Consider the following 12,420-nt stretch of genomic DNA (forward strand, 5'->3'; position numbering starts at 1 on the left):
GCACCAGAACCAAGCTCAGTACATATATACAGCACCAGAACAAAGCTCCTAACATAAATACAGTACTAAAACTAAGCTCAAGGGTTCACACCTATCCGTTGCATCAGCAACAGTTTTTTTTTGTCTTTTAGTGATTACAATTGATGGCAACTGATACATTTTTGCATCCGGCTTTTTCACAATTTTTTACTAAAAAACAATCGGTTATCGTTAGTTGTCAGTTCTTACCAGAGTGGTCCTAAAAAATGTAGTCTAGGCTCTGAAAATGTGCCAATTTTATCAGGTGGTGAATAGTTTGATTGGATACATGATCGATTAGATACATGTTGTGTACTTGTCATTTCACAAAACTTCTCACGTGTGTCCTATTCAGTGCAGAGCCGAGGCAGGCGCCGAGTGGGAGAGCCCAGAAGGCAGCTGGCACTCACCTCACCTTAGGTCAGAGCTGTGTAGCAGCCTTGTGAACCTGCAAAGGCGCCAAACACTAGCCCTAACTTAAGGGAGGAGATAGTTTTTTGGCACCTTTACAGCTACTCAATCCCACCCCACATTTCCTACCCACCTCATACCACACCAGTAATGCTGTTTCTATTCACATGACCGGGTCCGTTTTCACATGACCGTTTTGACGAACGTTTTGCATTTGTTCCGTGTTTGTGATCAGTTTTGCATGTTTTTCACTCTGTTTTAAAAACTGATGAATTACATTTGTAGAAAAAAATGATCCGGAGTTCCAAATATAAAATGTAACTTTTACTATTTTTTAAAATTCAAAGTACAAACCTACAAATTTCATATATGCCATCAATCATATTCTTGGTGCAGCTTATGAATTGTATTCCTTTCTACACGCTGATATGCCTGGTGTAACTTAAGGGTGTAAAAATCATAGCACCCATCTGGCTACAATTCATACAGTGACTACAGTACTGATTAGAGGCAGAATAAATATTTACATTAAGTGACTCACCGGTGACTTCTCAGATTCTAGTTCTTTTCTTCTCCCTCTGGTCCAGACATCTATGATTGATTATTCCCGGCCACGACCCATTTATGCAGTTTTCCGCAAGACTGGGTGGCCTTTGCTTGCACCGGGGCCCCCTCCGGTGCTAGCGACGCCTACGGGCATGAGGGCCTGTGTCACCCGGTCCATAAATGTTAGAGGCTCGGCGGCGCGGGCTCCGTAGTAGCGCCGCCACCGGGCCCCGTACCGGGCATATAGGGGGTGTGTCGGCTGGCGGTAGAGGCCCCCTCAAGCCGCGGGCACCGTAGCAGCTGCTACCGCGTTAGTTACGCGACTGCATACATTCAGGTCTGTATTTGCCCATTCAAGAGGGATTTTAGTTGTCCCCAATCTGGACGATCTCAAGTCCCTGTACAAGGAGTGCAACTTGACCAGCCTACAAATTACTCTGGAATGAGTGACTTGTTTCAGATGGATACTCATCCAATCCAAATCCTGTCTGACCTGTCCGACTCACTTTTCTGGGAATGATGTTTGATACAGACGTCTTTCTCAGGAGAAATTGTCCACCCCGCACCATAGGGAGTCTGCACTCAGCGGGGCACTCGCATCTCTCTGCTTTTTATATGAAAGTTCAGGGCACAATGGTGGCTACCATCAATGCCATTCCCTTTCCCCAGTTTCATAGGCGTCCAGATTGCGATCTTCTCCAGGTGGAATCTCTCGATTTCGTAGACCACCGAATCCTACTTCCCTTGACTGTCCACCGGTCTTTTTTTTTTTTTGTTTTTTTTGTATTGCTCCTCACCCTGGCAATCCCTCGAGGCCACATCTTTCTCCTGCTCCGCTGGCAGATCCTCTCAACAGACAACTGACGTCGGAGGTGCCTTCGTGAATTTTATAGGATCGGACATCTGTCCCACCAGGAACCTATTTCCCCCCCCCCCCCCCCCCATCAATATTTTGGATCTGAGGGTTCACTCTTCCTCTGTCACTTGGACAAGACTTGTGGCCGTCAATTTGGTCCAATTCCAGACAGACAATGCGACAGCAGTCACCTACCCTCAATCACTGAGGCGGGACACAGAGTTTGGGGGCATTAGTGGAAGCATCCAATATTGTGAAATGGGCGGATCTTCATGTTCCTGCTCTCTCGGTAGTCCACATTCCCGGGGTTGACAATTGGCTCGTGCCTTATCTCTGTTGCGAATGAGTTGACCCAGGGGATTGAAGCCCTTCATCACGAATTTGTTAACCTAAAATGCCAGGTCCCCCTCTTCGTCTCCAGGTCTCGGGTACCCAAGATGTACATGGTTAATTCTCTGGGATCGCCTCAGCCTGATTTACATATTTCCCCACTGCCTGGTATTCTTAAGCTCATCAGTTGGATCAGAGTCCTGGGGATTCCGACAATCGGTGTCACTCCAGACTGGCCCCACCGTTGTTGGTACACCAGTGGCTCTACTAGCAGACTTTAACTGGTGCTTACCATACGGCACCATCTGCTCTCTCATCGGCCTCTCTTCCACCCAAGTTTACAGTAGCTATGTTTAGTAGCGTGGCTATTGAAGCTGCAGTGCTCAAGGCTTATCGCTGCAGGTAATTCAAACCGTGTTTAAAGGCCCGGAAGCAATTTTCAGCCTGCATTTATCATCTTACTTGGAAGACTTATCTTCAGTTGTCAGGATCGGCATCTTCTTCCCTTGGTCTTCTGCTTGCCCAGGCTCCTGGCTTTCCTCCAGGAAAGGTTGGTTTTGGAGGGTCTCTAAACTGACGATCCATCTGGTCATCCTCCTTTGACTCTCCAGTAAAATAAGGCGGAGCTCTGCACAGTACCCTTTTTTTTTTCCCCCCAAAAGTAGTCTCCTCCTAACGATGATATCATTTTGCTGTCCTTCTGCCAGTCTCCGGTGTACCCTAAGTAGCGCTCTGTTCAGAATTTCAATGTCGGTGCCTTGCGGGTTTACCTTTTGGTCACTGACTCCTTGTTTGTGGTAGCAAAGTGTCTGAGGAAGTGCTTTGCAGCCTCTAAGGCTATTATCGCTCGATGGCTGGGGTTTACTATTCGCGAGGTCTTTTGGATTGAACCCCTGCTCTACACTACGGCCTATTCCACTAGAGCAGTTGGTGCTTCCTGTGCTGCATACCATCAGGCTTCGGGGTCTTCTGTTCATGTCTGCACAAATTCACCACATTTTACAGACACATACATTGGTGTCAACAGACACTTCTCTTGGTCGCAAGGTGTTGCGGGTTTCTGTATAGTAGATGCTTACGTTTCCACCCATTTGGACTGTTTTGCACCTCCCATGGTCGATGTCCTTCATTAAGACTAACAAAAAAATAGGATTTTTTGAGTGCCCACTGTAAAATACTCTCATCCAGTCCAGGAGGGACACTGCTCTGACCTTCTTCTTTTTTTTTTTTTTTTTTTTTTTTTTGTTATGAAGTTTGAGGACGTGGTGGTTGTTCTGTTTTTTGTTTTTTTTTCTCTATGGTTCTGATATTATTATTATTCTATTACCTTGTGATCTCCTTCTCTACAGACTAGCTCAGTGCCTGAAAGAGGGATGTATACTGTAGGAGGAGCCAGCACTTTCTATTTCTTTTTTGTGATTAGTGTCATGCCTCTTAGGGGTAACCTCATATACCCATGGTCTGAGTTGTCGCCCTCCCCCCTCTCTCAATGGACCGGACGAGAGGATTTTTGAGTACTCAACGTAAAATCCTTATTTTCTGCTGTGTTGTGGTAACAAAATGAGTGGTTAGATAGTACAGCTGTCAGTTTCCATATTCTCTCTCCTTCCTTTAGCTACAGCAGAACTTGGAATGGTAACCAAGACTACTGAGGCTACTGTTACTTCTGTAGAAAGATACTATTGTATAGTTATCTTTTCAAAACTTGGACCAGTCTTCTGCTCCAAAGAAAGATCTAAAATCAGTGAAAGTTTTGCAACTCTTTATGTATAATGGATTGGTGTGCACCACAGAACCACAAACACATTGCACAGAGTGCTGTTTCCATCTGTTTTCTACTTGTATATAAAGTAAATTTGAATCAAATTGTTGTGTAAAACTAGTCTTTACTTGATGGGTGTGTATTGTAGTTTAAAGGTAAGAGTATTTTAGGGACTAGATATTTAGAATGATTTAAATAACGAACACCAATGTGGCTAAATAAAATGTCTGGGCTTTGTATTTTATATTTTTACCATTTTTATTTTCTATGTATATTGTGGCTGCTGCAGAAACACCATCTATTAACGGATATGTATGTGTCAAATCTCTGCCTTCCGTGGCAGAGGATTCATTTTCTAGATGGTGATGATGTATAGTTGGTACTTTTTTTTTTTCTTTTTTTTTTTTTTTTTAACCCGGGGGAACAACGTAATGCAGTAGATACATAGTAAAGTCTAAATAAATGTCTATCTCAAAAAAAGGCATGACAAATCAAACCGTTGACCATTATGATCACGCAATGTAAGATTATGGTGGGGGGTGAGAAAACAAATTACGTTTCTTTGTTGACTCGCCGTGCATGTAAATTAAACCATGCAGATGATGATATTCACATATTTTAGTATAAACGGCCCCTCCCACATCATTAAATTATATGGAGCACAAACTTAATACGACCCATCACATGGAGGCGAGGACAGGCGAGGATCTAAACCATAAGGCCACGAAGTGAAGAAATAATAATAATGTGCGTTGTTCTCGCCCACACCAAAAAACATCCATGATCCTGATCACGTCTTACAAAGGTGTATTCTCCAGGAGCACCTGTTCTTGGAAGCAGATCTTTCATTCAAAGCAGCATTTTATTTTCAATTGAAGACTATGTTGAAGCAATGAAATCAAAGTTTTCCAGGTGTCAAACTGTTGAACCTGAATTTCCTTTTGGAGTGAAGCCTCTACCCAGTCCATTTTTAGTACATCGGAATGTTTATCCAGGAATAATTTGAGGGTGGGCCCTGGTCAGCAAGTTAGGTTTGTAATATGGCTTACACCCCTGCCGCTACCACGTAATGTAGTAATTTGTGTGCTCCGGGTGAACGTTTGTGGATCTCTGGGTCCATATATCCAAACACTGCCCACAATGCTGTATCGGGGACGAGAGTTGTAAGGTGAGCAGTAGTGAACGTGCATATACAGGACCAAAATGTGCGAGCCAGAGGGCAGGACCATAAACTATTATAGAGTGGGGCATATGTGAAGTGTCATAGACGTGGATTTTATAGCCCACAAGCTGGGTCAGGTAAGACCTGTGGGCAATTATTAAGTAATTTCAAGCAGGCCGAAGGGCGAAATTTGTGTGCCTGTTCTAGATCTGCTAGTATGGCGTTGTAAGTTGGGGTCCGGTCATCATTCCTCCATTTAGTTAGAGGGGTCTGGGTTTGAGAGTAGTCAAGGGTAATATGAATGAATTGGTAGTTTTTAGTTATTTGGCTTTTGGGGGAGTTTTGTCTAGAGAAATTTAGGAGTAGGGTTCCATTCCTGTTCTGATAAGTGTTTTAGAACCTGTTTTTTATATAACTCTCGACTTGGAGGTAGTTCAAGTGGTCAATGGGGAAATCTGGAAACTTGGAACAGATCTTCGAAAACGTATACTTAGAACGACGCAGGATTCTTTCAAGTTGTTCTAAGGTGGTAATCCCTGACATGTGCCTTCTGTGGAAGATTGCATGTGGGTTGCCATCCCGGAAGTGGGGGTTACATATTAAGGGTAGATTAAGAGATATCTGGGTGGAAAGCCGGCGTCTAATTTTCTGCCAGGCTTTCCAAGTGTTAAAGAGTAGGGGATTAGTTCTCGTGTCAATTGATCATCCCTCATATGGGTGGTATAGTAGACCCGACAAAGCACGTCCAGAAAAAAAAAGCCGTAATCCAGAGAAACAGATGTGACCTTCAAGTGTGAAGTGTTTCCAAGCGGAAAGTCTTTTTCCTAGTTCTTCAATATGTGAGATGTTAATTCTATAACGTTTAGCTGGATGCCTGGAAATTTGGATGCCCAGGTATTTAATTGCATTAACGTTCCAGCAGAATGGGAAGGCTGATGCCAAGAGAGGTTTAGAGGGTCCTGTTAACAAGAATGTTTGTCGTCTTTGTTGAGAAAATGGCCTAATAGTCGGCCCACCTTTTCCAGTTCAGCAATAAGTGGAGATAACACCTTTTTCGGATCGGAGACTATCAACCGGATATAGTCGGCAAAAGCAGCGACACTTAGTTCTAACTCCTGCAGTGTAAGTCCCTGGAAAGTTGAGGTCATGGAAAGGTGACGTAGGAGGGGATCAATGGGGTGATTAAACAAAAGGGGGGAGGGGAATTGCTACATATTTAGCTTGTGCTTCTGGATTTATGACCAGTTCTTCTTTTCTGCCCTATGGCTAAGGACAATGCATCGATCAGTAGGGTAATTTGAAAACTGAAATATAATCAGATGCATGCTGTAAATTAAATAGCCACTCTAAAACACCATGTCCTTTTTTAGGTCCATCAGTCTGATGAATAATTTCTTAATATCTCTATTAGGGCTCTCGCACACAGTGCCACTCGGGCCGTTTGTCACGGCATCTGTTGCGCCCAATAGTTTTCACAGACCCATCCACTTCAGTGAGTGAATCGGGTTCATGACAACTGACCCGACTCTCCGATACGTCGAAAGATAGAACATGTCCTATCTTTCCACGGACGGGACTCAGGCAGCACACGTTGGTGTGCAAGAGCCCGAAGGTGTTGGTGCTCAGATTTTCTGATTTGTCAGATACATATATAAATGAGAAAAATGTCTTCAGCCTGTATCCGCCAATAGGGGGAGCCAGGGAGCTTAATGCATACAACCTTTGTGGTCAATCTACCAGCAGTAAGCTCCCCATAGTGGTGGATGCAGTCTAAATGGGGTATTTTTAGATTAGACAGATTATTCCTAGGTACTTAACTATTTATTTTTCTATTTTGTTTATATAAAGTTCCTGGCTTGCATAATACGATGTTGGCAACAGAAAATGCAGAGAATCATGTTGAAGACCAACTATCCACAGATGTGTTCATGGATAACTCAGAACAGTTTGAGACTTTGTCCCAGGTTTCCTTAAACTCTCTGGAAAGTGCTGAAGATTCCGCAGAAGATGGAGACACTGACGGCTTTGGTTCTGATCACTCAGATCTATTTATTGGAAATTCAAACGCTCCCGGAGACATGGGAAATTGCTTTGGAAATGACACGGCTGCGTTTTCACTCAAGATGAGAAGGTTACGGCCATGTCGGAGCTATGAGGAGGTCAATGTAGAGCTAAAAAGCAGAATAATAAAAGAGATCAGGAGGCCTGGAAGAAGTAAGTATACGGATCATGCAGCCTGAAGTCATGATGATCAATGTCTTTAACCCCTTCCCGACATTTGCCGTACATGTACGTCATGGAAAGTACTGACTTCCCGCATCTTGCCGTACATGTACGCCAAATGTTTGGGACCGGCTCAGAAGCTGAGCCGGTGCCATCATCACCGGATCTCAGCTGTATCTTACAGCTGACATCCGGCTGTAACGGCGGGGACCGAAATTAGCTTCGATCCCCGCCATTAACCCCTTAAGTGCAGCGCTCAAACGCGATCGCTGCACTTAAGGTGTTTGCAGCTCATCGGAACCCCAGTAATGAAATTGCCGGGGTTCCGGTGGCTGCAATGGCAACCGGAGGCCTAATACTGGCCTCCCGGTCTGCCTAGCACCGAAGCCGGTCAAGATCCGCCCGGCGGCGGAGCCTGATCGGCTTCCGTAGCTGCAGGCAAGATGGCGCCGGGTCAGGAGCTGATCCGGCGTCATCAGCGGTGGAAGTCAGCTGTACTGTACAGCTGACATCCACCTGTAACGGCAGGAACCGGAGCTAGCTCCGATCCCTGCCATTAACCCCTTCGATGCAGCAATCGAAAGCGATTGCTGCATCGTAGCGGTTACTAGCAGATCGCCAGCCCTGACAGGCAATCGGGACTGGCGACTGCTGTTATGGCAACAGGAGACACAATGGTCTCCTGCTCTGCCATTACGGAAGCCGATTTAGGCCCCGCCGGGAGGCGAAGCCTAATCGGCTTGCTGTCAGTGAATGACTGACAGATCTAATACATTGCACTACATAGGTAGTGCAATGTATTAGAAAAAAAAAAATCTGACCGTTGGAACTTCAAGTCCCCTAGTGGGACTTGAGAAAAAGTGTAAAAAAAAGTATAAAAAAGTGTAAAAAAAAGTGCACAAAATAAAAGTTTGAAAACAGTAAAAGTTTCAAGTAATCAAATAAAACACAATCCCCCTTTTACTCTTATCAAGTCCTTTATTATTGAAAAATAATAATAAACCATATGTATTTGGTATCGCCACGACCGTAACGACCGGAGGTATCAAAATATGATATTATTTATTGCACGCGGTGAACAGCGTAAAAAAAACCGTAAAAAACGTTACCAGAGTTTCTGTTTTTTGGTCACTTTGCCCTACAAATATTAGAATAAAAAGTGATCAAAAAGTCGCACGTATCCAAAAATGGTACCTATAAAAACTATAGCTCGTCCCGCAAAAAACAAGCCCTCATACACCTCCGTCGACAAAAAAATTAAGAAGTTATGGTTCTCACAACTTGGCGACAGAAAAAATACATTCTTTTTACAAAAGTAATTTTATTGTGCAAAAAGTTGTAAAACATGAACAAGTTCTATAAATTAGGTATCGCCGGAATCGTACTGACCCGCAGAATAAAGTTAACATGTAATTTATAACGCATGGTGAACGCTGTATAAAAAAAAACCGAAAAAAGCTGTGCCAGAATTGCGTTTTTTTGTTTACCTGGCATCCCAAAAAATAGGATAAAAGGTGATCAAAAAGTCGCATGTACCCCAAAATGGTACCAATAATAACTACAGCTCGTCCCGCAACAAACCAGCCCTCATACCGCTACGTCTATGAAAAATAAAATTAGTTATGGCTCCAATAAGTCAGGAAATAAAAAAATATGCAGTTGTGCCCGAGGGGAACATTTCTTCTGTTTGAAGAGGCGATTTTTCAAGGACCTAAAATTAGGGAACCAGGAAAGGGAGGGCCCAAACATATCCGCTGGAAGCGACGGTGCCCGTATTATACCAGGACAACACTTTCCCAGCAAAATTCCCCAAACTACAAAGGCGCGGAGTGTGGACCAAAAGGGGGATAAGAAATGACACCATTTATCAGTGCGACACCGGCCTGTGCGGAAAGGATTGCTTCACAGCGTAACACACATCTATGGATTATTTTATTTTATTTTTTTTTAACCCCGTTATTATACCACCTGACTATGCCCCTTATATACTCCGCCCGGCTTACATATGCCCTACATTATAAACGGAAACACCAGTAAGACTCCAAACAAAACTACTACCAAGCAAAATCCACGCTCCAAAAGCCAAATGGCGTTCCCTCCCATCTGAACCCTACAGCGGCCCAAACAGCAGTTTCCTTCCACATATATGGCATCGTCATACCCGGGAGAACCCTTTTAGCAATATTTGGGGTGTGTGTCTCCAGTGGCATAAGCTGGGCACGACATATTTGCCACTGAATGGCATATCTAGGGAAAAATATAAATTTTTAATTTGCACCATCCGCAGCGCATTCATTTATGGAAAAGACCTGTGGGGTGAAAATGCTCACTACACCCCTTAATAAATGCCTTGAGGGGTGCAGTTTCCATAATGGGGTCACTTCCCAGGGGTTTATTTTTATTATTTCACATCTGAGCCTCTGCAGTTGTGAACCAATACTTTGTAAATCGCCAAATTAGGCCTCAATTTTACATGGTACGCTTTCACTCCTGAGCCTGATCGACTGTCCAGGCAAGAGATTAGGGCCACATGTAGGGTGTTTCTAAAACCAGGAAACCCAGCATAATAATTAGAGAGCTGTCTCGTTATGGTGGCACAAGCTGGGCACCACATATTGTCCACATATCTGTGGAAAAAATCCCATTTTCACTCTGCAACATCGAGTTCACACTAATTTCTACAAAACACCTGCAGGGTTAACATGCTCACTACACCCGTAGGTAAATGCATTGAGGGGTGTAGTTTCCAAAATGGGGTCACTTCTGGGGGGTTTCCACTGTTTTGGGCCCACAGGCACCCAGAAACCAATCCAGAAACATCTGCACTCCAAATGGCGGTCCTTCCCTTCTGAGCCCTGCCGTGTGCCCAAACAGCAGTTTATGACCACATATGGGCTATTGCCGTACTCGGTAGAAATTGCTTAACAAATGTTGGGTTCTTTTTTTCCTTTATTTGTTGCGAAAATGAAAAAATTTGCGCTAAAGCTACGTCTTATTGAAGAAAAAGGATTGTTTTTATTTTCACTGCCCAATTCTAATAAATTCTATGAAACATCTGTGGGGTCAAAATGCTCACTACGCCCCTAGATGAATTCCTCAAGAGGTGTAGTTTCCTAAATGGTGTCACTTTTTGGGCGTTTTCATTGTTTTTTCCGCTCAGGGGCTTTGCAAATGTGACATGGCCGCCGCAAACCATTCCTGCTCAATGTGATCTCCAAAAGCCAAATAGCGCTCTTTCCCTTCTAAGCCAAGCCGTGTCTCCAAACAGCCGTTTATTACCACATGTGGGGCATTGTTTTACTCGGGAGAAATTGCTTTACAAATTTTGTGGTGCTTTTTCTCCTTCAGTCCTTGTGGAAATGAGTAAAAATAAGCTAAACCTACATTTTCTTTGAAAAAATGTTGATTTTTATTTTCAGGGCCTACTTCCAATAATTTCTGCAAAAATCCTGTGGGGTCAAAGAGCTCACTATACCCCTAGATAATTTCCTCAATGGGTGTAGTCTCCAAAATGGGGTCACTTGTGGGGGGTTTCCACTGTTTTGTCTCCTCAGGGACTTCGTAAATGTGACCTGGCCTCCGCAAACCATTCCTGCTCAATGTGATCTCCAAATCCAAATAGCGCTCTTTCCCTTCTCAGCCCTGCCGTGTCTCCAAACAACCGTTTATTACCACATGTGGGGCATTGTTTTACTCGGGAGAGACTGGTTTACAAATTTTACGGTGCTTTTTCTCCTTCAGTCCTTGTGGAAATGAGAAAAAATTAGCTAAACCTACATTTTCTTTGAAAAAATGTAGATTGTCATTTTCAGGGCCTATTTCCAATAATTTATGCAAAAAACCTGTTGGGTCAAAACGCTCACTATACCCCTAGATAATTTCCTCAATGGGCGTAGTTTCCAAAATGGGGTCACCTGTGGGGGGTTTCCACTGTTTTGTCCCCTCAGGGGCTTTGTAAATGTGACATGGCCTCCACAAACCATTCCTGCTAAACTTGAGCTCCAAAAGCCAAATAGCGCTCTTTCCCTTCTCAGCCTCGCCGTGTCTCCAAACAACCGGTTATTACCACATGTGGGGTATTGTTTTACTCGGGAGAAATTGCTTTACAAATTTTACGGTGCTTTTTCTCCTTTAGTCTTTGTGAAAATGAGAAAAAAAATCGCTAAACCTACATTTTCTTTGAAGAAATGTTGATTTTAATTTTCACGGCCTACTTCTAATAATTTCTGTAAAAAAGCTGTGCGGTCAAAATGCTCACTGTACCCCTAGATAATTTCCTTGAGGTGTGTAGTTTCCCAGATGGGGTCACTTTTGGGGGATTTTGACTGTTTTGGCACCGCAAGAGCCCTTCAAACCTGACATGGTGCCTAAAATTTATTCTAACAAAAATAAGGCCCCAAAATCCACTAGGTGCTCCTTTGCTTCTGAGGCCGGTGCTTCAGTCCAGTAGCACGCTACGGCCACATGTGGGATATTTCCTAAAACTGCAGAAAATGGGCAACAAATATTGAGTTGCATTTGTCTGGTAAAACCTTCTGTGTTATAAAAAAAATTGTACTAAAAATGTATTTCTGCAAAAAAATATGAAATTTGTAAAATTCACCTCTACATTGCTTTAATTCCTGTGACATGTGTAAAGGGTTAAGACATTTTCTAAATGCTGTTTTGAATACTTTGAGGGGTGAAGTTTTTAAAATGGGGTGACTTTTTGGGGGTTTCTAATATATAAGGCCCTCAAAGCCACTTCACAACTGAACTGGCCCCTGTAAAAATGGCCTTTTGAAATTTTCTTGAAAATGTGAGAAATTGCTGCTAAAGTTCTAAGCCTTGTGAGGTCATAGAAAAATAAAAGGATGTTCAAAAAACGATGCCAATCTAAAGTAGACATATGGGTGATGTTAATTAGCAACAATTTTGGGTGGTATAACTGCCTGTCTTACAAGCAGATACATTTAAATTGAGAAAAATGCTAATTTTTGCAATTTTTCGCTAAATTTTGGTGTTTTTCACAATTAAATACTGAACATATCGAGCAAATTTTGCCAGTAACATAAAGTCCAATGTGTCACGAGAAAACAATCTCAGAATCGCTTGGATAGGTGAAAGCATTCC

General features: G+C 43.2%; 1 protein-coding gene across 3 annotated transcripts in view; it reads left to right on the top strand.

The window, feature by feature from the left end:
• The window catches only part of INTS6 (integrator complex subunit 6), a 49,117-nt gene that overhangs the window by 34,392 nt on the left and 2,305 nt on the right, over positions 1-12,420 (top strand). For all 3 annotated transcript variants that reach the window (XM_075851774.1, XM_075851777.1, XM_075851775.1), the window contains one exon: positions 6,934-7,299. In XM_075851774.1, the coding sequence (XP_075707889.1) occupies positions 6,934-7,299 (366 nt within the window). The remainder of the gene's footprint in view (positions 1-6,933; positions 7,300-12,420) is intronic.

The sequence above is a fragment of the Rhinoderma darwinii genome, chromosome 2 (genome assembly GCF_050947455.1).
Source record: "Rhinoderma darwinii isolate aRhiDar2 chromosome 2, aRhiDar2.hap1, whole genome shotgun sequence".
NCBI lineage: Eukaryota > Metazoa > Chordata > Amphibia > Anura > Rhinodermatidae > Rhinoderma > Rhinoderma darwinii.